General features: G+C 65.8%; 5 protein-coding genes across 5 annotated transcripts in view; 3 read left to right on the top strand and 2 right to left on the bottom strand.

The window, feature by feature from the left end:
• Positions 1–256: 256 nt before the first annotated feature.
• Positions 257–658, bottom strand: CHLNCDRAFT_143883 (hypothetical protein; the record flags this gene model as incomplete). Its single annotated transcript, XM_005849132.1, has 1 exon — positions 257–658. One exon carries the CDS (start codon positions 656–658, stop codon positions 257–259), a length of 402 nt encoding a protein of 133 aa, XP_005849194.1.
• Positions 659–1,614: 956 nt separating this feature from the next.
• On the top strand, positions 1,615–5,343 carry CHLNCDRAFT_143882 (hypothetical protein; the record flags this gene model as incomplete). The annotated part of the gene is made up of 8 exons (XM_005849330.1): positions 1,615–1,640; positions 1,721–1,846; positions 1,969–2,100; positions 2,229–2,385; positions 2,581–2,715; positions 2,790–2,903; positions 3,066–3,139; positions 5,142–5,343. The coding sequence occupies 8 exons, from the start codon at positions 1,615–1,617 to the stop codon at positions 5,341–5,343; spliced, it is 966 nt and encodes a 321-aa protein (XP_005849392.1).
• Positions 5,344–12,942: 7,599 nt separating this feature from the next.
• On the top strand, positions 12,943–19,368 carry CHLNCDRAFT_57435 (hypothetical protein). Its single transcript, XM_005849329.1, has 24 exons — positions 12,943–12,991; positions 13,091–13,146; positions 13,518–13,645; positions 13,753–13,978; positions 14,150–14,209; positions 14,374–14,429; positions 14,553–14,837; positions 14,980–15,079; positions 15,215–15,310; positions 15,442–15,519; positions 15,875–15,937; positions 16,099–16,229; positions 16,426–16,567; positions 16,716–16,774; positions 16,927–17,006; positions 17,125–17,187; positions 17,294–17,446; positions 17,563–17,625; positions 17,736–17,786; positions 17,905–18,057; positions 18,175–18,344; positions 18,498–18,664; positions 18,909–19,000; positions 19,094–19,368. Exons 4-24 carry the CDS (start codon positions 13,943–13,945, stop codon positions 19,144–19,146), a joined length of 2,151 nt encoding a protein of 716 aa, XP_005849391.1. The 5' UTR covers positions 12,943–12,991; positions 13,091–13,146; positions 13,518–13,645; positions 13,753–13,942; the 3' UTR covers positions 19,147–19,368.
• Positions 19,369–19,925: 557 nt separating this feature from the next.
• On the top strand, positions 19,926–22,714 carry CHLNCDRAFT_143878 (hypothetical protein; the record flags this gene model as incomplete). Its single annotated transcript, XM_005849328.1, has 10 exons — positions 19,926–19,980; positions 20,080–20,149; positions 20,297–20,361; positions 20,496–21,420; positions 21,512–21,554; positions 21,630–21,817; positions 21,996–22,108; positions 22,228–22,327; positions 22,449–22,546; positions 22,626–22,714. The coding sequence occupies 10 exons, from the start codon at positions 19,926–19,928 to the stop codon at positions 22,712–22,714; spliced, it is 1,746 nt and encodes a 581-aa protein (XP_005849390.1).
• A 14-nt stretch (positions 22,715–22,728) lies between these two features.
• CHLNCDRAFT_57434 (hypothetical protein) overlaps positions 22,729–24,169 on the bottom strand; it is a gene marked incomplete at its 5' end in the record, with an annotated part of 7,108 nt that continues 5,667 nt past the window's right edge. The window contains 4 exons of the mRNA XM_005849131.1: positions 22,729–23,106; positions 23,392–23,539; positions 23,829–23,916; positions 24,086–24,166. Of these exons, the coding sequence (XP_005849193.1) occupies positions 22,947–23,106; positions 23,392–23,539; positions 23,829–23,916; positions 24,086–24,166 (477 nt within the window). The 3' untranslated portion in view covers positions 22,729–22,946. The remainder of the gene's footprint in view (positions 23,107–23,391; positions 23,540–23,828; positions 23,917–24,085; positions 24,167–24,169) is intronic.

Here is a 24,169-nt window from a genome sequence, read left to right as displayed (position 1 = left end):
CGCAGAAGTGAGTCGGCCATTTGCGTACTCGTGCACGCTGGCCCTGGCACACGGTCCAGCCAACCCACGCCCCTGTGTGCATGCCTCGCTGGGGTGGCATCAGACGGGTTCTTTGTCAAACAGAAACAGGGTTTAGGCATCATATGAAATCGGCTATACAACAGTGCTCAAAGGGTACAACACCACGTATTGCTCAAGTGGTTGGGGTGGATCCAGGTCAGAAGGGGAGCTTCATTCGAAAAGGTGCCAAATCTGTTCAGGTCACCGCGCGCGCGGGCAGCAGCAGCAGCTGCACGACGTCTGCGTGGCCGAATTGCGTGGCCAGAGCCAGCGGTGTCTTTCCGTTGGCCAATGCTGCTGACGCTGTGGCCGGCGCGGCCTCCAACAGCAGCCTTGCCACATCCAGGTGGCCCGCCGCTGCAGCCTTGTGCAAGGGCGTGCTGCCGAAGCAGCTGGCAGCGGATGCTGTTCCCGGGGCAGCCTCCAGCAGCTGCCGCACCACGCCCGTGTGACCGCATGCGCTGGCGGCATGCAGCGGCAGCTCGCCGGCACCGTTGGGTGCGTCGGCGGGGGTGCCAAGGGCCAGCAGCTCACGCACAGCAGCCTCGTCGCCGGCCTCGGCAGCCAGGAAGAGCGATTGGGGCAGCCAGTGGGCCATAGGGCAGCAGAAAAAATCTGCAGGCATTGGGAGCGAGGGCAACGAGCGGCGCTATTCAGACACCTGCTGACAGGAGGTGCTGCGCAAGGTCAGGCAAAGGTACTGATAAGCAGCAGCCCTAATCCACGGTGCCGATGGCCGAGAGCGGCAGGCGGGGCGGCGCCTTGTGCCCCTGCAGGCCCCCGCTCCAGCCTCCAGCCGGGACGGCTGAAATGGAGTTGCAGGTCCACACAAGAGTCCCGCACCTGCTCAGGGAGGCGAACGGAGACTGGGAGGGGGCACCTGGGGTAGGGTGCAGTGCTGAGAAGGCAGGGGGGTGAGGAACTGGTGCGACAACGCAGCAGCCTGTTGCCTGGAGGGCCTTTCTGACCGATCAGCCCTTCCCGCCTGCAGAATTGACATGCAAGGCCACGTCAGTCTACACACACAACAACAGGCTCCTTATTCATAACATGATAACATCCGTTCAATTCGCCCTCCTCATGTGATTCCTTGAGTACTGTGCCGCTGTCATCACACACGATGCCGCGCCTTGGGAGCGCGAGATGGGAGCTCCCGCCTGGCAGGCTTTTTCGTCCTATGGCGCCTCTCCTCGCGCTGTACCACTCTCTGTTTTACTCAAGGAGGTAAATGCATGGATACGCACCAAACGGGTGGGGTGCTTGAACTGGTTACTTGAGCAGCACTGCTGCAACGCTGGGACTTGCTGAGCAACGTCCACATGTAGCTGCCGCTGAGTTGTAATCACGCTGTGACATTTCTTTCTCCGCCGCCGCCACCGCCGCCGCCCGCCGCCACGCAGGCCAGACACATCTAAGCTGTGGACGTCCCAGCAATGGGCCCAGCACAAATCCCAGCGCCGCTGGATTGCCGCAATATTTTGCTACATTGGGCCGCCCTCTCACATCCTCTTCAACATCATGCTGCCCCTCTCTGTATCAGCGCTCGTGTGCTTGATGGTGCTGGCATGGGAGTACATGAGGTGCGTGGTGGAGGTTTCCATGGGGGGTGGGTTTCCATGTGGTTTCCATGTTAATCTTGCCTTGCTGGCTGGCTGTGCAGGGCGACCTGCTGCCCCAACCTCTGGGCCCTGGACGCATATCAAACAACAAGGACGATCTTCCAGCTCTGCTCCTTTGTGCTGTCCTTGCTGCTGTCGCTGCGCATGTCCCAGGGCTACGATCGCATGTAAGTGAGGGATGGGAACACCAACCCCTCTACGTCGGTACGTGCATGCAACAACGGACAGCGGGCCCGTGCAGCCAGCTGACTTTTCCTCGCTGTGTGTTGGATGGGGCCCATGCACTCAGGAAGGTGGCGCGGCATGCCTTTGGCAACGTGTCCAGCCAGTGCACCAACATCGTTCAGTCAGTGGCGGCCGGCGGGGCTGACGCTGCTAAAGTGGCCGAGTTTGTGCGGTGGGCCATTGTGTGGCAGTATAGGTGGGGCTACCTTGGGCGGTGTGCACGGATTCCTGCCTGGAACATGCGGCTTGCTGTCCCGCCCAGTGGCCACAGCCACGTTCAAGTCTGGCCACAGTCGCGCTTCCTGCGCCGCACTGCTGGCGCAGTTTGCTGCAGTTGGTGGGCCATGACACAGCGCTGGCCCCCGAGGCGGCAGCGCTGCTGAGCCGGGGCGAGCTGGACTTGATGGCTACCGCGCCCAAGCCGCATCTGGTGGCATCGCTTGCCCTGAAGCGGCTCGCGGCAGGGTTGGACCCCAAGCAGGTGAAGCCGCTGGCGCGGCTGTGCTGGCAGGCTGGACCCGCCACGCCTGCCTGTCCCCCGTCCATCCACACACTGATTACACAGGACAACCATCACCACCACCATCACCGTCGCAGCAGCAGACATGCCGTCATGTACCCAGCGTTGCCAGCCAGCCTGCATGCCAACCAACCCCACCCTGCCACTTGTGCGCAGTGCAAGCTGGTTGGCGACATTAGCTATGCCATCGGGACGGGGGTGGGCAGCGCAGACGACTGCGAGCGCCTGCGCCAGACGCCCATCTCGGCGAGCCTCACCCAGCTGAGCTCCGGCTTCCTTATCATCTGGCTGGTGAGTTTTGCTCCAGCCCGCCCTGGCGCGAAGCATAGCAAAAGCCGCTGGCTCCGGTCGCCTTGGGCCTGCAGGTGCTGCTTCCGTTTGGTATTTGGGCCGAGATTGCCGAAATTGAGAATGTCGTGACAGAGGTGGTCCCCTACATCCTCATGGCCATACTGTTCCTCGGCTGCGACGAAGTGGCGGTGAGCTGGCTGGCAGTCCCCACACCCAGGCACAGGCGACAGCGCTGGCGTTGCAGAAAAAAGCTGGCCATGCTGGCAGCCTCCTGCGCTGCTCGCGGTATCGATATCTGTGCTGCAGAACCTTGTGCCGTGGCCGCTGGCTGCTGCTGACTCTGTGTGCAGACTCAGATGGAGGATCCATGGCCCTTGCTGCCGCTGTGCGAAATCTGCAAGGCGGGAGCTCGTGATGTGCGCAGGTGTGCATCCTCCTTTTGCTGCCTGCCTCCCTGCCTGTTGACACTGGCGGCAAGACTTCTTATTGCACCAAGCGTCTCTGTGTTGCTGTGCCATGCAGTACTGTGGCCCAAGCACAGCAGTTGCAGCGCTTCGAACAGGAGCAGAGATGCGGCGGAACCGATGACAGTGAGCAGAAGTTGGATGCGAGCCGTCCCACCAGCCCAGAAGCGGTGCCCTCTGCCATGTTCTGCACATGATCCTATCGATGTCACAACAGTCTGCAGGAAGCACTAGCTGTGCAGTTTTTTGTGCAGTTGTGGGCGCATGTTTGGTGGGGGTACAGTACGGCGCGCCAGCCGGTCAGTGCCAGGAAGATTCCCTGCCTTGCATGCACTTGCGGGAAAGGCTAGAGTTCTCTTCAGAGTTACAACTGCGAATCATTGACCTCTCTGTCTGTTGCCACAGATAGAGGCGAGCCTGTCTGCCCATCCCAAGTGCCACGTGCGGGCCGCGTCCCCGCACAACCCTCAGATAAAGAAACAGAGCTCGCGGCAGCCCCACGCAATCTGTGCGATAAAAGCTAGCAAGGTGCGCGCTGTGTACAGAGGGCTTGAGCTGAGCGTCAATTTGTTCGAGGCGGATGTGGCGGCCCACAAGCCCACAAATACAGATGATGCTCTTGTGGCAGCCCCAAAACCGACCTGCTGCCGCCCCGCGCCTGCAGGAGCGCGCCCCGACCTGCCGCCTCACAGCTGCCTGCTTCGTGAGCGGCCCCCTGTGGTGCAGGAAGGAGGATCAGATAGCTGGCGAGCCCCTGAGCGTGTGTGGCCCGCCTTGCCGCCGCCACCCGGCGACAGTACCGCCGCAGCCTGTTTTTTTGTGTGGCTGCGGCCTTGTCGACATCAAGCTGCTTTTTGCGTGCCACCCTCATATCTGCAGCCCCCGCCGGCCCCATGATGCGCTTCTGTCTGGGCACTCGGCGCATCGCCCTGCTGCTGGGCCTGTGCGCCCTGGCAGGGTCTGTCCGCCTGGCATTCGGCTACGACGCGGCATAGCTGACCGGCTCAGCGCCAATCCAAGCCAATTCCTTCGGGAACGCCTAATAGAATCGCCAAGGCTACGGCACAGGCCTCCCCGGGACCCATTCACTACTAGTGGGGGGTACTGCACTTGGCGCGTCAGGCAGGTCAAATAATGGTCTAAAGCTAGACGTTAAAACCGGGAAGTTAAGCCTGTGGAGGCTCTTCCCCACCTTTACCTTTACCTTTACCTTTACCTTTACGACAGCCTCCCCTTCCGCGCTCCCAGCGGCTGCACAGAGATCCCTTTCTACCTATTGAGGGGTTCGCGAGGGATTGGTACGCGGAGATTGATGGCTGACGGTAAGGCAAGTGGTCGGAGGCCTGCAAGAGCAGGCTGCCGTGGTCCTCAGCAGTTGATGAGCAAAGCCATCTCTTGTTCCTTCCCAACAGGAGCAAGAGGTGGCCACAATGAAGGAGTTATGCCCCAAACTGGGTGAGGGATGGGCCTACGTACGCACCGAACGTCGAACCGAGGCTCAGGGCCCCTACTTCCTGCACTTCTGCTCCTTGTCCCCACGTCCCCCACCACGTTGTGGGGGTTGCGTGTCCGGCAGGACGGGGAGCGGGGCCAGGGTGGGGTGTCCCTGGGACGCTCAGCTGGGGGGAGGGTGGTCGGAGCCATGGAGAGGGTGCTCCATGGTCCACCCCCTCTCTTGATGCCCCTTGATCATGTGTGCCCCCTGCCCAAGGTCTGCTCACGCGGCCTATCATAGCGGGGTGACTGTAACACAGGACTGCCTTGTGCCAGCCCAAGCTTGATGAGTGTGTGTTGCGCTGGTGGGTGCCCTGTGGCTGGCCTCCCAGCAATGCGACGCAGCTGCTCCTGAATGTATGCTCCTGAATGCAGCGCACGTTCCGCTCCTGCGACCGATGCCGCCGTGTGGTCCCCCGCATGTGTCGGCGATGGCACAGCGCTTTTGCCCTTTGAACGTTGCTGCAGGTATGGCACCGCGCCCAACTGCAGGGGCAGCTGCCCTGAAGGATGGACCCAGATTGCGGATTCTGACATGAAGAATAATGAAAAGACTGTATCTGAACACGACTACGCATACTTTGGCAGCAAGTGCATCACCGGCACTGGCAAGGTGCTCTGCAAACTGTGCGATCGCAAGGAGTGCAACGGATGCTCCTACACCTGGTAAGGCATGGGTGGGGGAGCAGAGGCCTCGCAGGGCAGCCAGCCCGCTGCTGCTGCCCTCCCTCACCACGCCTCCACTCTGCCCTCCTTGCCGCCGCCAACCCTATGCTGCGCTGCTGATAGTCGTGCTGTCTTAACTGTGGATCAATGTTTCCTGCTTCAGGCGGGGCACAGCGCCGGCCTGTTATGACAGCTGCCTGCCTGGAGAGATGCTGGTGGCCAAAGATCGGTACGGCGATGGCACGCTCTGCAGCAGCGGCACCTATAACCACATGCTTTGCGAGTCGTGCCGCATCCCAGTTTATGACAGGAGCAAGTGCAACGCACCCGGCCCCTGGTGAGTGGCAGCCACCGCCTGACTGCAGCCGATTGCAGCCGCTGCCTGCAGCACAAGTACCCTTGCTGGCAGGCGCCCCGATTCTTGGTCTGCTCGCACCCCTGCCTGGGCTGCAGGTTGGGCTCGGCAAAGCTTTGCGCAGGTAAGGAGCACACAATGAGCATGCCTGGTTAGCAGTTGGTGTGTTCGAGGCGCCTGCCCAGCAGGCTAGCAGCTGGCATGGGATGGCATGAGACTGCACTTGGTGGAAAGTGCAGCAGCAGCCCATGCATAGTGCTGGCTGCTCTGTGCTGCAGGCGAATGCGAAGTGGGACAAGTATTGTTTGACCGCAATAAGGTCGGCGACGGGGGCGGGGACTACTGGAAGACTTGCTACGACTCGTTTGGATGGAAAGTCAGGTGCTGTGGCTTGCTGTGGGTTGCTCCGTGTTCAGCGGCCGACCAGTGCGTGGCAACCAGATGGTTTTCATGTGCACATGTGTGTGTGAGGTGTGTCCAGGGACTGGCCAGCACGAGGATCTCACAGGCTCCTGGATGCGCTCCTGGTGTGTGCAGGTGCCAGACGTGCCCCTTGCTGGCCAGCGCATCCGCAGCACAGGAAGTCAGCGCGGCTGCTGGTGAGGCAGGCTGGCTGCAAGAGCCCCGGCCACCTCGCCTCTTGTATGCGCAACTGCCCATCCCCCACGTTCCTTTTTCCCTGCCCTACCGGTGCCCTGCAGCGCCTCGCTGCTTCAAGCGCAAATGCAGCAAGCCTGTGCGTGGGTCCCGTTTCGATGACAAGCCCGCCTTCGTCGTGCGGGGCGCTACCACCTATGCCGCCTGCTGCAAGGTCTGCCGCACGTCCACCGGGTGTGTGCGGTTTGGTATCAGCGCCAGGAGCTGTGCCATCTATCGTACCAAGCCCAACAAGGAGGCAGTGAGGGCCGCGGGCCACCATGCCGTCTACTGTGAGTGTGCAGGGGCATGCGGAGGCGGCAGCAAGTGACTTGCCGGCTTAGCGGGCACATGTGCTTGTGAACGGCGGTTGGTGCGCGCCTTCCGCAAAGGGCCTGCCCAAGCCACTGTGCCTGCTCACCTCCCTCCATCCCTGCCCGCCTGTGCTGCCCAGATCGGAAGGCTTGAGCAACCAACAGAAGGGTGGCAGGGCCGCCCAGGGATGGCGAGCACATCGACGTGTCTTGATGTTGCACAGCTGGTGGCTCCTGTGTTACAGTCACCCTGCTATGATAGGCCGCGTGAGCAGACCAGCTGGTGGTGTCGATGGCGAACCGGCAGTTGGCGGCAGGCAGACCAGAGGGGGAAGTAGAGCCCGGCTTGTTTTTTCCCATCTATTACCTCTCCTCATTGCTTTCCTGTTGTTCGCAGCATCAGTGGAGGGGCTTGCTATCTGAGTTTAGTTCAGGCAGTACAATTTGGGCAGTCCCATACTAGGGCTGTAGAGCTCAACAAACGATGTGCCTCACCAATTCGAGTTGGAAACGCCTCTTACCAGCCCCAGGGCTGGGCAGAGCACTCACTGCCTGGCAGGCGCTAAGCAGTGGTCGCCTCTGGGAGAGATTTAGCCACCCGGCCACGCACAAACTCGCGATGCAGCGCCGGCAGGCCCAACACTGGCTGCTGCCGGTGCAGTGGCATTCCTGGCGGCGCTGCTGGGCTTGCTGGGCAGGCGGTGCGCCGGGCAGGCAGCTCAGGGCCCGCCGCTTGCTGCTCTCATCGACCGCGAGCAGCGGCAGGTGGCGGCAGCGGCTCCTGCTCCTGCTCCAGAGCAGGCAGAGGATCCGTTTGGCGCACTGGCCGTCACGCCGGAGGCAGAGGGCGGCGATGCGGCGGCCGTGCTTCTGCCGCCGCTGCCGGTGCCTGCTTGGCTCCCGCCCGCGGCAGCAGAGCAGCCAGCCTTGGGGCAGGCCGCCCTTCTCCTACCGGCTGCGCTGCAGCCAGCAGCAGAGGCACTCCCGCCGCCACAGCTGGGGCCACCTGGTGTGGAGGCCGCACTGCTGCCGGTGCTGGGGGCAGCCCCCGCCCCAGAGGTGGAGCAGGACGGCTTTGCCGCGCTTGCCCTGCCGCCATTTGACCTGGGGGCAGTAGGCGCGGGCCCCGAGGCAGGGCCAGAAGCAACCCCGGTGTTCGGCGGGGCAGAAGAGCTTGGCGCGCAGGCCGAGCCGGCGCCAGCTGGCGCTACCCCTGAGCAGCCCCAGCGCACCAACTTTTGTGAGCGATGCCTGGCTGATGCTGCCTGATGCTGCCATTGCTGCTGCATTGAGCACCAGCCTCCCACCCCGGCGCCTGAGCAGACCGCCCGTTGTGGCTGACAGTTATCACCCTGCCTGCCTGACCCCCCTGGCGCAGCCAGCCTGATCAGCCTGCTGGACCCGCCACCCGACTTTGTGATCGAGCTCAGCCCTCAGCAGCAGGCCAACCTGCCTCGGCTGCGGCAGCTGCGCCAGGGCTTGGCCACCGTCAGCGTCCGTAGGTGAGCGGGCCCGAGCCAGCTGGCATGCAGGCCAGCGCATTCTGCTTGCAACGCTGCCCCCTGTCCTCCCTGGGGGCGGTGCCTGCAGGGGCAGGCGGCCGCCGATATCGGAGCTTCGCTCAGTCGCCCAGCCCAGCTTGCGAGCCACGCAGGCGCCTCCGCTGATGCCGGCACCCTGCGCACCGCGTGGGCTGCACCCCTGCAGGAATGTGGGCAACTTTGACGGGGTGGAGATGGCCTGCGGGATGGGATACCTGTCAGACTACTTTGCAGCCAACTTTGCGGGTGGGCGCCTGCACAAGGACGTGCCTGCTGACGCGCTGCCTGTGCACCGTGCAGCAGCAGCAGCTGCGGCGGCAGCATGCAGCGGCACCCGCAGCGGCGGCGGCAGCAGCAGAAGGAGAAGCAGTGCGCTGCTGCTCACTCTGCGCCTGCATGCCGCAGGCCTGCCCGAGGCGGTGTTTCAAGGCGGGGCGGCATGCGGCGCTTGCATCCGCATCTGGTGTGTGGACTCGGTCTGTCTGGACCCCCTGAGTGAGCTGGCTGGCTGTCCTTGTGCTGCCAGCGCCGGTGTGGGCCCGCCTGCTGCCTCTGCTGGGGCTGGCGCCTGTCCGCCTGCTTGCGCTGCGCTCCACCCTTCCAGCCAGCAGTCGCTGCCTCCTGTACTCTGTGCCTGGCATGCGCAGTCCGCAATGCTTCCTTCATGGTGGCGGACAGCTGCCTGGACTGCCAGGGCCAGGACCTGCTGGTGAGGCAGGGGGGGCAGGTGGGGTGCCCGCTGCTCTCCTGCGCGCTGCTGCTAGCAGGCGGCAGCAGACGCCAGGCGCTGCCTGGAGGCGTGGCACCAGATCTCGCCGCTGGCCCTGTCCGTGCCCGCCCCGCTCTGCCACCTGCAGGTCAGTGCTCCCGGCTTCGCAAACCTGACAGATGTCGACATCAACATCAGCCCCAAACTTCAGGTTGCCTGGGCCTTTGAGTCCTGCGCCCCGCTCATCCAAGGTGTGTGGCCACGCATACTTGCATTGGCCTGGGCATAGAGGGCGCACAGCAGTGCCCCCGATCGTCTGCTGCCAGCGGGACTCGACTGGGAGTGTGCGCCGCCGCCTGGCGCGGGTGCAGGCGGCATCAAGATGCTGGCCGGCAGCAACAACTCCCCCACTTTTTTGGCCTTCAACTTCAGCAACCTCAGGCAGCTGCTCAGGTGCGTGGAGAGGATGCCACCAGGCGGCAGCTCGCACGGCGCCGCCGCTGGGCCGCCAGGAATGCCTCTGGCCGGTGGCGCACAGCCGCAGCGCTGCCGCCTGCCATGCGCATGCAGCAAGGGGAAGAGCTCAGAGCTGCCGCATGTGCAGGTCGGTTTCCATCGGGGGCCTGGACTTGCAGCGAACAGATTACGGTGAGCCCCAGTGGAGCCGCACGGGACATGCCACTGCCCGGCCTCTGCCTTGCGCGTGTGGCAGGGCAACTGGCGGAATGCTCTGCCTTGGAGAGCACCACGATGTAAGCTGCCATGCCTGCCCTGCCAACCAGACACAAAGCCCACCAGGCGCACCACCCCCCTGCAGGGTTCTGGGAGCTCAACAGCCCCGGCCAGAACATCCTGCTGTCGCCGCCCTACCGGCTGGTGCTGACGGGCGCCAGCGGCCAGACGCTGGTTAAGCAGCTGCAGTCGCTGCAGTCCCAGGACCTGGGCATCAACTTTTAGCGCCTAGCGTAGCCACGTGGCGTGCACCTGTGTAGCGTACTAGAGCCAAATTTTGGCGCTCGCATGGAAGGGTGCTCCTGTACATGTGCTTTGTACCATAGTTATCAGTGGGTAATACTTCCTACATAACAGGCACATGTCCCTGCTGATAACCGTCGGCAGTGCCACCGCCGCCGCCAACCGCCACTTGCTCACGAGGGCGCTGCTTCTGCCTGGCTTGAATGGCATCCGTGGGCATCTAATATGCTGTTGAGAGCACTCACCATTAGGTAATGAGCTCTTGGGTTTCAAAATGCGGCAGTACATGCACTGCCGCAATTTCAGCCACGATTTATCCAAGAACATCTGCCGAGGGCTCTGGCGTTCTATCTGTGCGTCTCATTTGCTGTTATTTTCATCGACAGGTAACGTGGGGAACAGCAGGTGCAACGGGTCACTCGTGCCAGCCACCCCTCCTGCGCCCACCTCTCTCCCACCAGCTCACACCTCTCTCTCACCCTGACAACATGACCAGCCGACCTGTGGGGTGGCCAGCCGCTCTGCTGCTGGGCTGCCTGCTGGCGGCATCCACCCGCCCAGCGCCGGTGGCGGCGCAGCAGGCGGCAAGCCGCGCCGACGCCACCCCCGGCTTTGTGAGCGATGCCCAGGCGCTGAGTGACCTGGAGGCCTCGGGCTTTCTGGACTCTGCGGAGGCGGAGCAGGTGGGTGCTAGTCCAGGAAACAGCCAGAGTGGGGCAGACAGCAAGCTTGAGCAAGCAACGTCGGAGGCTTGGCGCCCCCCGCCGCCGCTGCCGCCTCAGTGAGCCAGTCCTCTTGAAGCCCTGCACCGATGTGCGACCCGTTGCCTGCAGTTTGCTTCCCAGGAGGACCTTGGCGCTGGAGCCGACGGGCAGGCAGACTCCTTTGGCCTGCTGCCCGAGGCCGCCTCAGGTGCCTGCCCAACTTCCGCCTGCCCGCAACCCCCCCACCTTGCCCCGTCACCAGCCACTGGCTGGCCCCTGGCCTGCTCCCCTGCTCCCCTGCCAGCGCCCCCTCACACACCTGCCCCGCAGGCGAGCTGCCCCGCCTCAAGTTCAAGGCCACCGCCATCAGCGCCTATGAGCCCGCGCCCATCGCCGCCACAGGCGCCATGGGCCTGGGCTGCGGCTTTGGCCACGTGGACCCAGACTTCCGGGGCGCCTACATCGGCGTGGGCTCCTCCGTCTACTCCCGTGGCTTTGCCTGCGGGCGCTGCGTGGAGATCCAGGCAAGAGGGGGAGGCCTCCGTGTTCTGCGCAGGCGGGCAGGCGTGCAGCCCTACCACACTCCTCACAACCATCCAGAGCTTGCCCCGCTGTCACAGCGGGTCTCTTTTCGACCTCCCGCTCCTCTGCAGTGCGACGACAAGGGGTGCTTGGAGGCGGGTGGCACCATTGTGGCCCAGGTGGTGGACCTCTGCGGTACGCGCCTCCCTGGCTGCCTGCCTCGCCTGCTGTGCTGCTGCCGCACCCATGTGGGCCGGCCGGCCATGCGCCCCCGCCTGGGCTCGCCTTGCTCCCAGGGCGCAGCCACCACCAGCTCTTGCCTGCCTCGCCTCGCCCCTGCCACACACACACACACATACACACACACACAGCACACCCTGGTTTCTCTGCTGCCCCAGGCGACTGCTATAATGCCGACATCAGCCTGGCCATCCCCGCCTTTGCCAACCTCACCGGCGCAGAGCCCTCCATCAACCCAACCCTCGAGGCGCGCCCAGCCTGCCGCACTGTGGCACTTGCTGTCCAGCACCTGCGTAGCATCGAATCCTGCTCGCTGCCCCACCGGTGCCCTGTTGGACCCGTGCGCCACGCTGCCTGCACCTGGGGCCGCGCTGGCTGACAGCAGCGCCTCGCCGCTCTGCCCCTGCAGGTCAGCTGGGACTACGTGGACTGCGCACCGCTCATCGAGGGCAACATCTGGATGCTGGTGAAGGAGGGCGGCAACGCATACTACCAGGCATTCAACTTTGCAAACGCGCGGGTGGTGAGCACGCGGGGCGGGCAGCTGCCAGTGCCACAAGCGCATCGCGGTGTGCATTTCCTGTCAGTGTTGAGTGCCTGGTCGTGGGCATGGGCCACACCGTGCCTGCCAGGTCAGCCGCCGTTCCGTGCGCGCTGCCCCCTGCAGCCCATCACCGCGGTGCAGATCAACGGCGAGCGTCTCAAGCACGGCACCTCCAACTGGTGGGAGTGGAACCCAGGCAATGTGAGCCAGGCAGCAGCTGCCGGCACGCTCACTGCCAGGCAGCACTGCTGCCCAGCAGGGCCCAGCATGCATACCCATGCATGCTGCCCGCTCCCCGCTCCTCGGCTGGCCAGCCTCAGGCTGCCAAGCGGCTGCCTGCCTGCCCGCACATCACCCTGTCCCCCCTCAGGCTATCGACCCGCGTGGTCCTTTCAACATCGCGCTGCTGGGCAGCAACAGGGAGGTGCTTCGCGTGAGGGTCACGTGAGTGCGCCTGCTGCTCCCTTGCCGCTGCGCTCGGTGCATGCGAGGATCCCGTGCCGTGCTGGGTGCCGAGCGCATCGTCTGCATGCACGCAATCATACATCCATGTGCTTATCTGCCCCGGCCAACGAGGCCCTGGCTGGTGCCCGCCGTCCGCTGCAGCAAGCTGAAGAACCTGGAGCTCGCCGCTCAGTTTGGCCGCGCGGCTTCAGGCCAGTGAGCGCGGCGCCGCTGAGCACCGGCGGGTTGTATTAGGCAGGCTAGACCTGCTGGTAGAGTGTTATATGGGCAGAGCTGAATTCATTTAATGTGCTATTAAAAGGTGGGCATGAGCATGTAGCCACCGAGGCCAGCCTCTCGGCGCTTTGGCGCCGGCGGTGCCTGCTGGCTTGATGCCGCTCCTTGTCGATCCCGCCATCGCTGTCCCCATGAACCACTGCACCATAGATCCCCCAGCACACACGAATCGCATGCATTTGTACCTTGACTCAGAGGGCTAGCGGCAGGGTTGGGGCACATTCAGGCTGGAGGCTGCCCGCCAGCCCCGCCACCTTGGCGGGTGCCCTGGCACAGAACCAACTTCGCCGGGCCCCCGGATTAACTGCAACTAGAGTGGTTTCTGCAGCGTCACACACGTATCTGTGTGTATGCTGGGCAGGGCGCAGACGGTGAGGAGCCCCGCTGCCCCGCGGGTTTTGCAGCCCGCGCCGCCGCCACAGCACAAGTGCAGCCCCCGCATTGCGGTGAAGCTGTTTGCCCCGCCGCAGATGAGGGTGCTGCTTCTGCTGCTGGCGCTGTGGTCCGGTCTCGCGGGAGCGGAGAGGTGAGCGGCCCAGGGCAGGTGGCCAACGGCAAGTAAAACACGCGGCAGAGGCTTGCGGCCGCTTGAGTGGGCGGGCAGCATGCAGGCTCTGCCCCCGGCAGGACCAACGGCGGCGTCAGGCGGAGGGGGCGCAGTCACCGCGCCCTGCGCCTGCCATCACGAGTGCTGTGCATTGCACTGGGAGTGTGCCCTGTGCTGGCTGCACATGCGTCGCGCGCGCGCACATCAGGCAGCCGCCAGCGCCGACCGCTGCCGCTCACCCCCCGGTGCTTGTGCCTGCTGCCATCGCGAGGGGCAGGCGCGTGCTGGCCGCCGCCTCCCTGCCATCCACTGTCATGGTCACCGAACAGAAGGTGCAGGCTGTGGTGCAGCTGCTGACCAACATCGAGGCGGCGGCGGGCACCTCGGTGGCGACCAGCAACGCAGGCCGCCTGTTTGCGTCTGCCGCCGCCGACAACGACACCAAGACAGTGGCCGCCAAGCTGAAGACGGAGATCAGGTGAGGCGCCCGCGCAGCAGGCCTGCCTGCCGCCCCGCGCCCAAGGGCCGCCGCACCTGCCGCGCCGCCCGGCCGCCGATCGCCGCCCCCGCTGCCCGCCCGCGCAGCGCGCTGGGCGCCACCCTGGTTGCCGCCATCAACGCCACAGAGGAAGGGCGCACCAAGAGCGGCAGGCGGCTGCACGCCTCATCCTCGGGCAGCGCCGCCGCGCGGCTGGGCATCCCCGTCGGCGCCACCGCCCAGAAGATAGTGGACTCCTTCGCCGCCTTCCTCACCCAGCCCGGCACCGTGGCAGTGATGAAGCAGAGCGGCGTGCTGCCAAACGCCACCAGGGTAGGGCGGCGCGGGGCTGCAGCACACTTTGGGGCCGCCCAGCAACTCAGGGCTCCAACGGGCAGGCTCGTGCATCTGCACATCTGCGCCTGCCGCCGGCCCGCAGCAGGCGGCGCAGCGCTTATCTCCTCCTGCGCCTTCCTGCGGCCGGCGTCTGCTGCCGCTGTGCAGGCTCCCGAGGGCCGGGCCAAGCTGTGCCACGACGCCAACAGGACCTCCATGTCGGCCGCGGTGCGCTGCCGCCGCTGCCGGGATGCCGGCGCCGGCGGGGGCGGCCGCCGCGCCTGCTGGCGGCGCCAGGCTGGCGCGCGGTGTGCGCTGGCCTGGCGCTGACCTGGCGAGAGTGTGCGCTGACCTGGCGCTGACCTGGCGCCACTGTCGCCATTTGCTTGCAGGCCAAGAACTGCACCTGCGACCGGAAGCGGCCCTGGCCCGAGTGCTCCGCCCTGATGTGCGCCCCTGTTGCGCCCCCCTCCTGCGCAGCATCTGCCGAGGCAGCCGCTCGGTGCCTGCCCTGTGCAACCCCGCACGTGCTGCCCCCACGGCCTGACCTGGCAGCTGCCGTGCTCTGCAGGTACATAGAGGGCAAGAAAGTGTTCGAGGCAGACCTGGCCGCTCCCCGGAACCTGACCGCCGTCAAGCGGGCCGCCCGCGGCCTGCTGGACTCCCTTGAGTTTGGCGACGCCCTGGAGCGCGGCGCCCCGCACGGCCCCGCCGACGGCGGCGGGCTGGGGGAGGAGTGGTGGGGGCCGGAGGGGCTGGCATCGCTGCGCTCGCTGGCGGCAGTCCAGGCTGGCACCAAGAAGAAGAAGCGCACGGGCTGCAAGTTTTCAGACCTGCTGGGCTTCTTCACCGAAAGGTGCCGGTGCCGGTGCCGCATCTGAGCAAGCTCACCACCACCACCACCCCTGGCTGCCCCTTGACTGCTGCCTTGCCTCGCCCAGGGACCTCACCTGTGGTGGCTTGACCTGCCTGCCGGTCGGGTGCGTTGCTGCCTGCAGGTGCGGCGGCATCTCCTGCAAGTTCCCGCTGCCGCCCCCCGCCGGCACCTTCCTCACCCTGCAGCTCCTCATCAACGGCTGCACGCCCACGATCAGCGTGGTGAGCGGCGTGGGCACGAGGCAGCGGCAGCTGCTGCCGAAGTGCCGTGCCCTGGTGGCCGCCGCCGTGGCCGGCTGGCTGGGCTCGATAGCTGCTGCTCTGACTTTCTTCCCTGTTCTTTCTTCTGCGATGCAGACTGGAGACACGATGGAGCTGTGCGGGGCAGACGTGCAGGAGCAGGCGCAGTGCCTGACGTTCAAGCAGAGCAGGACCAACTTCAGCATGGCCGTGGTACGTGGAGGGCAGCTGCCGCGGATCCTGCCCCACTCGGCGTGTGGGCATGCCAAGGCCGTGCCTCTCCTCCTGCCACACGTGCATGCCACCAAGCAGCCTCCTGCCTGCCCTCTGCGCTGTGGCTGCAGGCCGTTGACGACCTGGCCACCAACAGTCACTTTGACGTGGCCCTGAATGTCTGCCTCAAGCTCGGCACATTCGGCAAGGTGACGACGGATGCATGCCTACCCCTGCCTACCGCACATCACACCCCTTGCATGTGTGCTGCATTCTGCCTGCCCACCCGCCTGGTCTGACCCGCCTGTCTGCAGATATTGAAGTGGGTCGGCCTGGATGGCATCTGCTCCGGCCCTGACGCCACCTGGTGGCCGCTGAAGAGCCAGGCACGCAGCGGCACAGAGCAGCGCTGCTGAGTGGGGAACCGCCGCGCTAGCCACACTTCAATCACGCTATACCCCCTGGTGCCTCCTTCCGCCGCCGCGGACTGACGCCAGCAGCAGGGCAAGCGGCTGACGAGTGTCTGTGCCCTGTCGCCTGCCCCTGCCTGCTTGTGGGCTGCAGGTGCAGTTCAGCATCGCTTCCACGGCCATCATAGCGAGCCTGGGCTCCAACATCAAGATGCAGGTGGGGCGCGGCAGCCTGCCGCGCTTTACCTAGCCTGGCTGCACAAGCCGCCGCGGCACCTCGGGTCATGATGGGCGCCAGGAGGAGGGCGGTACCAGCCCTCCCTCCGCCCACCATCCGTGCCTGCTCTCCCTCTGCCCCCCCCCCCCCCCCTGCCCCAGTTCCACGACAACAAGGACAACACGCTCTGCAACTTCTTTCGCAACTCCACCAACACCAAGGGCTGGGACTGGTCCCTCAAGTGCCAGGACTACTGCGCCTGGGAGGCAGGCGAGCGCTGGGGCGGGTGGAGGTGTGGCGGCGGCTGGGCGGCGGCTGGGTGGCTGTGGCGAGGGAGCAGCCGGCCTGCCCAGGCAGGAGGGGTGCGTGCCTCGCCTTGCTGTGCAGCGGGAGGCTGCGGGCCGGAACACGCCGCGCGTGCTGCATGCCCTCCCCGTCCTGCCATGCCCCATACCCTACCATGTGCCATGCCACCATGCCTCGTCCAGCACCCTACCGTACGCTGCTGACCCTGGAGGATCCCGCTGCGCAGGCTCTGGCCACTTCACCCTGGAGTTTGGCCTCAACTTTCTGTTCTGGAGCCAGACCTGGACGCAGACCATCGTGGAGAGCACGGTGCCGCAGTGCGACGTGAGCTGCTGCTGCGGCGGCGGCGGCCGCCGGTGGCGCTGCTGCCGCCAGCCTTGAGGTGGCCTGGCCCGCCCCCGCCCCCGCTCGCCTGGCCGCCTGGCCGCCTGCTGTTCCAACTCGGGCGCTGCCTGCTGCGCTGCCGCTGCAGCCGGCTCCCTTGACCTGCAAGGCGGGGCAGTTCACGTTCAACAAGACGTGCACCAACTGGTGAGCGCCACGGCGGTTGGGTGGGCCAGGCACTTGCGTGTGCGCCTGGATTGTGGCACCGCACGCCTGCCTAGCTCTAGCTGCCGTGGCAGCTCGGCCTGCCAACCCTGCCGTGTGCCGCCGCCCCTGGCCCCTGCTCCCCACCTGCTCAGCCGGAGAGGCACGTGGACCAACAACACCATGACGTACGAATGCTTTGAGTGCCCGTCCGGAACGTACAATCCGGATGAAGGTGGGCGGCGGGAAGAAAGAACTCGGCAACGGGTCTCGAGGCCTCCCGTCGCAGCCCCTGCATCCCGGGATGGCCTTCATGCTGCTGCATGCCCACACTGCCCTTATCTCAACTGCAGGTTCTGGCTCTGTCACCGATTGCAATCCATGTAGCGATGGCACGTACAACGCCCGCACTGGAGGTATGTGGCTGCCTGCCGCACCGCCACGCCGCGGCACCGCAGTGTTGAAGGCGTTGTCCCCTGCCTGCTGCCATGACACAGCCTTCTGTGCATGTCTGTCGCGCAGCTGGCAACATCATTGCCTGCTGGCCGTGCCGCAACGCCACGTACAACCCCTACCTGGGGCAGGCGGAGTGCAAGCCCTGCCAGGCGGGCACGTTTGCCCGCAAGCGCTGCACCAACTGCATCCTCTCCAAGTGTGAGTGCAGGCTCGTCACAGGTGACCCTTTGCGGGCCCCGCAGCAGGGCGCAGCAGGGCGCAGCGTGCGGGACTGGCTGCCTTGGGTCACCAGGCCGGGCTGCTGCACCCTGACTGCATTGCCCTGGCGCCCGCAGGGTCTAAGAGCCAGCCCGAGGCATGTGCGAATGCCTGGCCTGGCTACTTTGTGAACGTGACAGGTGAGCTGTGAGGGAGGCCTGCTGGACAGCCGGCATGCTTGGCTGCTGTGTGGCACAGTACGGGCGGGGCAATCACTTGCTGGTTCTGGCCTGCCGTTGCACGGCTGCAGGTACCACAGTGCAACGTGCTTGCCCGGTCGGCATGGAGCAGCCATTGGAGGGTGAGCATGGGGCGGAGCGTGGGGCGGGTGGTGCTGCTGCTGATCTGGCTGGCGCCGCTGCGTTGCCCTGGCGCCACACGTGCCTTGGCTCTCTACATCCTTTGCCGCGCCCCTGCAGGCCAGACCAACTGCACGTTCTGCAAGCCTGGCACGGCGAATGCTGCGAATGGCACGGCCAACTGCCCCCCCTGCGCCAACGGCACTTACACTGCTGCAACCGGCGCCACCGCGTGCACGCCGTGTGCCGCCGGCAGCTTTGCCAACGTGACGGGTGTGTGGCCTCAGATGGGCGCAGTGCCGCCCTGCTGACTCAGATGCTGAGCGAACTACGGCAGGCTGGCAGTGTAGCATCGACGCTGCCTGCCCGTGGCTGCCTTCCCTCTTGCAGGCCTGACCGCGTGCATCCCCTGTCCGGTGGGCACTGCGACCAACAAGACGGGCAGGGCGCTGTGCCGCCCCTGCCCCAAGGGTCACATAGCCTCTAAGACGGGATCCACCAAGTGCAGCAAGTGCAAGGCGGGCACGTATGCTCCGACCACCGGCAAATCCACCTGCTGGGTGAGCTGCTGGTGGGAGTGTGGCGCGGCCGGGCTGGCAGCGCTGCAGCCCGCCGTGAGGGAGCTGCCTCGTGCCCGCATCTGATCTGTGCCGTCGCTCCAGGATAGTGTGCCCACTGGTTGTTGCCACTTGCCGCGCTGCCACCTGCTGCAGACCTGCCCGAGAAACTCAGTGGCCGCAACCGATGGCGAGGAGCAGCCGGCTGCAGCAAGCAGGCCGCGGTTCATTGCAGCGCCGCCGGGCTGCCTTCCTGCCGGCTGTACTGACATGTGGTGCCGCTGTGCTCCCGCCGCATGCAGGGGCCTGGGAGTGCACAAAATGTGAGCTGCGCCCCCTGCCTTAGGCGCCGCGCTGGATGGTGTGTGCATGTGGTGGTACCTTCCATGCGCACACAACACGCCACCTCCTCTCGCCTTCATTCCCTGCAGGCCCTTCCGATGAGTTCTCACAGGACAGCATCACCTGCGAAGCCTGGTACGCTGCCTGCGACACCATCGACCTGCAACGTTGCCCCGCGCAAACAGGCTTTGGCCCTCACCTTGCTGCTTGCCTCGCCCCGTGCAGCAACACCACCGCCCGCGCTAACTGGGAGTACAAGAAGCGGACCACAAAGTTCATGCTCCGCCGCTCTCTGCTCGGCAGCACCCGCTACTGCTGTAAGCGCCACCTGCTGCTGCTGCTGCTCGGGGCTGTCGCTGCGCTGCGGTGCCGAGCATGACATTGCCCTCGTTGCGTTGTCCCTGCCGCAGGCCCGGCGGGCGTAAACCCCAACACAGACGTGTCCCAGTGCATCAAAGCTTGACAGCGAGCTTCCGCCTGCTGGTGCCTGCTGCACTCCCCAGCAGCAATGTGTCCTGATGATGTTTCGTTACAATCTTCTGCCAATTTTTACTTCTCTATCCCTCTTGCCTATGCATCTGTGCTCAAATTCAAGCAAAATTATAAACCTTGTGGCTTCCAAGAACTGTGCTTTCTTCCTGACCTCAGCTTTCTCTGCTCTGTAGCCTGTAACCGCAACTGAGTGAAGCCACACTCTGCCAATCTCCCCAACTAGAGCCATGCTGGGACGTGCAGGGCTGGTGCCCACCGCCCTGCGTCTGCTGCTGGCGTTGTCACTGGCGGCTACAGCTGCACCAGCAACAGATGAAGCCGCCAAACAGCAGCCAGGCCCAGCAGGCGCCGCTGCCGAGGTTGGCGGCGGCAGCCCCCAATCCGGCAGCACTGTGCCCCTCCGCCGCCTGCGGCAGCTGCCAGCTGCCGACGCGGTCCCCGCGCTCGTTGCTCTGACTGCCGGAGCGGCCAGCTCCGCTGCCACGGCCCTGCAGCAGGCGGGCACCGCCAGCTTCGCGCCATCCCTCCCCGAGTGGATAAAGAAGAATGATACGGCTGCCATGGCCTGCCGCCAGCAAGGCGTCTCCCCTTACTACACCATCCACCTCGCGGCAGTGAACATAGCCCTGCACCCAGAGGCCTGCGGCAGGCGAGCGCTGCCACTAGTGAATCCCCACGTATGGCGGTTAACAAAAACACTGTGATTGACAGGAAGCCTCGCACCGCCAAGCCCTGCATTGCAGGTGCATGATGCTGCGCTGCACCAGCACTGCCCACTGCGCCTCTCTGGAGCACGGCGTTACGGGTGAGTGGGTGGGGCGTCTGAGCAGCAAATGGCGCCGCCCTCTGCTGCGCTCCTGCTGCTCAGCAGCAGTGCCGGCGGCTGGCGGCGTGCCCTTCGCAGCGGCGGTGGTGGATGACTGCGGCGCCGCCTGCGGCCCCGGGGATGTGCAGCTGAATTCTTTCGTGTTCAGGTGGGGCTCCGGCGAGCCAGCGGCATGGCTCTGTGCTGGCGCTGCTTGGATGGGATTGCCGTGAAGCTTCGCTTCTGGTAGCGCTCGCTGCTGGTAGCGCTCGAGTGCACCACCCGCCTGCTTCCATGGCCTGCCCGTCGCCCACAGGGAGCTGAGCAGCAAGCCGGCGGCTCCCTCAAACGCCTTCCCAGTCGCCTGGCAGCTCACGCCGTGTCAGCCCTGGGGCTCAGGCAAGCTGCAGGTGCTGTTGTGCTGGCCTGCTGCCAAGAGCCGCTTGCGCCGCCTCACTTGCCCTGACTGTTGCTGGCTGTGCATGCAGTCTATCCCGGCGCTCCCCTGCCCACAGCGCCAGCTGTGGGGCATGCCCAGCCTTCCCAAGCACCAGCACCAGAGCAACCAGCATACGAGGACGATGAGGCAGGCCCAGGGGAGCAGGCGGGGGCAGAGGCGGGAGTCATCAAGGCCTTTGAGCAAGCACTGGTGCTGGCACCGGTGACCGGCCTGCTGGCCGCACCAGCTAATGGCTTGCTTGCGGCGCCACTGGGTGCCCCCATCAGCCTGGTGCCCGCAGCTGAGGCAGCAGCAACTGCTGCGCCGCCCAAGGTTGTGGCGTTTGCGACAGCGGCGCCAGCGGCGGAGCCGCCACGCCCCGCAGCAGCCGCACCACCAGCGGAGGAGCAGGCAGCCCCGGCGACAGAGCAGCCGCTCCCAGCGGCAGAGGCTGCAGCTGTGGCAGAGGTTGCTGAGGAGGACTTGAGCCCTGCCGTAGCCCCAGCACCATCAGCTGAAGTGGCCCCGCTCGAGCCCCCTCCGCCTGAAGCCGAGGCGCCAGCTGCTCAGCTGGACCCCCGTATGCAGCCAGGCATGCCGCCTCCGGCTCCACCTCGGGCAGAGGCCGCAGCCCCTGCCATGGAGAGCTTGCAGCCTGCAGCAGTGGGGCCCGCTGCCGCCGGCGAGCCCCCTGCAGCTGAACCAGCCATGGCAGCCCAGGCGCCAGGCGAGGAGCCACCTCAGCTAAGCGCTGGCATGCCGGCCGCTGCGCCGCCTGCGCCAGAGGGAGAAGCTCCACCGGCAATGGCAGTAGAGGCGCTGCCGCTCCCCACGCCGCTGGTCCAGCCTCCTGCACCTGCAGCAGCAGATCCCAGCGCGCCGGCGGCAGAGATGCCAGCTGGACGGGCCGAAGCCGAGCCGGGCCCCACGGCAGCAGCCGGCGGCGAGCGCTTCTCGGGCACCGCCCGGGCCGGCTCCTGGCCGTCGTGGCGCGAGTTTGGGTGAGCGCACGCGCACCCTGCCTGCAGCCAGCAGTCATTCACAGGCATCATTCGTTTCAACCGATGCCGCTCGCCGTTCCCGCTTATGCAGGGACTTGGCCTGCGGCCTGTCGGGCATCGCCCCAAACTTTCAGGTGGCTCGCGTGGCAGCCTTCCTGCCTGCTTTCCTGGCACGAATGCTTCAAACCAGGTGGCCGCATGCCCTGCAGAGCGACTATGGGGCCGTCAAGCTGGATCTGCACAGCCGCGGCGTCGCCGCCTGCGGCCGCTGCATCAAGGCCACCTGCGCCAACGCCAGCGCCTGCTCGGCCGGCACCGGCGCCGCCCTCTTCCTCGTGCTGGACGACTGCGGGCACTGCGGCGGCGGCGACCTGCTGATGAGCCCGAATGCCTTAAGGTCAGGCAGTGAGGAGGAGCGCTGCGGCTGTGGTTGGCTGGGATGCTGTGGGTGGCAGACCAGCGGGGCATCTTGCATGATGGTTGGCTATGTTCCAGGAGCCCGACGGGGTATCCCGCCATGCACCTGTCGGTACCAATTGGTCTTGCAAGCCATGTGTGCCGCCTGCCTGCCGCAGGCTGATGGCAGGCGTGGCCGAGGGCGCCGCCTCGCCGCCCTCGCTGGCAGTGGAGTGGGGCTTTGCCGACTGCGGGCGCGTGGCTTGGGACATCTACATGCATGTCCTGCCCGGTGCGAGCGCTGAGCTGCCGCACGCTTTCGCAGGGAGGAGTGAAGCCTTAGCCTGGGTGCAGCAGGGGCCAGCGCTGCGCCCCGTAGGCTCCCCGATCACTTTCGCCGCCCGGCCGCAGGCGGCAGCCAGCACTACCAGGCGGTGACGTTCAGCAACACGGGGCAGCCGCTGGCGGGCGCCCGCATCGCTGGCCGGCCGCTGTCCCACTCCGACCACCGGTGAGCGCTGCCGGGCGGATGAGCTGACAGTGGACTATTGCGAGAGAGGTGCCGTGGTGGGCGCATGTGGGTGCCACCTGTTGACATTATTGAAGGTCCCCGCCGCCACCCCCAGCTGCAGGTGGGTGTGGCAGGGCGACGGCGGGCGCAGCGAGCTGGCCGGGCTGCTGACCATAGAGCTGACCAGCATGGCAGGCAAGCCGTGCCTGCACACAGCATGTGCACACACCATGTGCTGCGCCGCGGCGGTGCATGGAGGCCCCGGCTGATGGTGCCAGCCCTCCCGTGCCGGCTGCAGGGCAGACCATCAGCGCCCAGGTTGCCAGCCTGGACAGCCAGGCGCTGCCGGGCATACGGTTTGCCCCGCCAGGCGCCGCCGCCGACTGATCCGGGCCGCCAGAGCCTGGGCAGGCGTTACAGAGGCGGCGCATTGGCAGCACAGCACCAGGTCGAGGAGTTGAGTTGAAAAGGCGGGTAATTAAATGGATTGGTCTGGATTCCTACAGCACTACTTGTTCATATTGCCGAATGAATTTATTGATGTTACAGCTGCCTATTTCTCTGGTTACAGCGGGGTCGCCAGCCGTACCTTTGCGGTTGGCCGTACCGCCGCGGTACCTCACCCATACTTCTTCGCCATCTTGGCCAGCTTGCCGCCGCCGGGCGGCCGGGCGCGCCCGCCCTGCCCTCCGCCCGCCCCCGTGCTGTACTCCATGTACCGCATGCCAGCCGCCCCCGACAGCGCAGCCATGTCGCCCACCACACGCCGCGTGGCAGACCTGCGGGGAGAGGCAGGCGCAGGCGTGGGAGCGTGTGTGTGTGCGTGTGTGTGGGGTGTGTGGGTGGGGTGGGGGGGGGATGGGATGCACTGCGGCTGGACGAGGCGCAGGCTGGACGGCAGGCGGAGACACAGGGGGAGCGGGGCGGGTCGGGGCGAGGCTGGGGAAGCGGCAGCAGCGGCGCTGCAGGACTTGTGCGCATGAGGTGCCTTCACATCAAAACAGCAGGCTGCTTGCTCCACACAACCAACAGCCCAAACACCCCCCTGCCCCCTTCGCCCTCACTTCTTGCCGAGGTTGGCGATGTCGTCCTTATCATCGGTCTCCTCCTCCGCCAGGTCAGCATCGGTGACCGCCAGGATGGCAGCCAGCACATCCAGCTGTTCCTCGTGTGACGACAGCAGCAGCCCGCCGCCGTCGGGGCCCTCCGCGCCTGCGGCGGCGGCGCGGCGGCGTGCGGCGGGTGGGCGAGCGGGCAGGGTCGGGGGCGGCACCATCCCCGGTGCGCCCGCTCAACCATCTCAACTGAACTTAACTTCTGAGCACAGGTCCCCCACCCATCCGCCACGCCGCCAACTAACACTGGCGCTGAGCCCAGCCGCCACACACACACGCGCGCACGCACACACACACACACACACACACATGCCGCCCAGCCACGCCTGCGCACACCACCGCCACCACCACGTGTGCCCCCAGGCCCCCACCCCACCCCCACCCACCCGCGGCCTCCAGCAGGTGCGGTATGACCTTGTACGAGTATCCCTGGTCGATGAGGAACTGCTGGCGCTTGGCGCTGAAGTACACCTCCTGCGGTACGGCGGGGCGGTACGGCAGCGTGGTGGCCAGGATTGATCCGCCCACCAAAACGCACACCCCGCCCGCGCATCCCATCCCCCTGCACCACACCCCACCACACCCCACCACACCACACCACACCACACCGCACCACCCCTCACCCCACCCCACCCCACCCCACCTGCGTGTCCAGTGTGACCAGGGTGTAGAAGAAGGCGTCAAACTCCTCCCCCGCCCCCGCGCGCCCCGCCCGCGCCTTCTTCTT

The sequence above is a fragment of the Chlorella variabilis genome (genome assembly GCF_000147415.1).
Source record: "Chlorella variabilis unplaced genomic scaffold CHLNCscaffold_6, whole genome shotgun sequence".
NCBI lineage: Eukaryota > Viridiplantae > Chlorophyta > Trebouxiophyceae > Chlorellales > Chlorellaceae > Chlorella > Chlorella variabilis.
The sequence above is the reverse complement of the archived record's forward strand: the minus strand, read 5'-3'. Positions and strand labels throughout refer to the sequence as shown.

What these genes read in the sequence shown, in the direction of transcription:
- CHLNCDRAFT_57435 (XM_005849329.1), top strand. Translation starts at nt 13,943, where the DNA reads ATGAAGCAGAGCGGCGTGCTGCCAAACGCCACCAGG. An exon ending in GGACCTCCATGTCGGCCGCG is followed by an intron (nt 14,210 to 14,373) that starts GTGCGCTGCCGC and finishes ATTTGCTTGCAG; the next exon opens with GCCAAGAACTGCACCTGCGA. An exon ending in AACAAGACGTGCACCAACTG is followed by an intron (nt 16,775 to 16,926) that starts GTGAGCGCCACG and finishes CCACCTGCTCAG; the next exon opens with CCGGAGAGGCACGTGGACCA.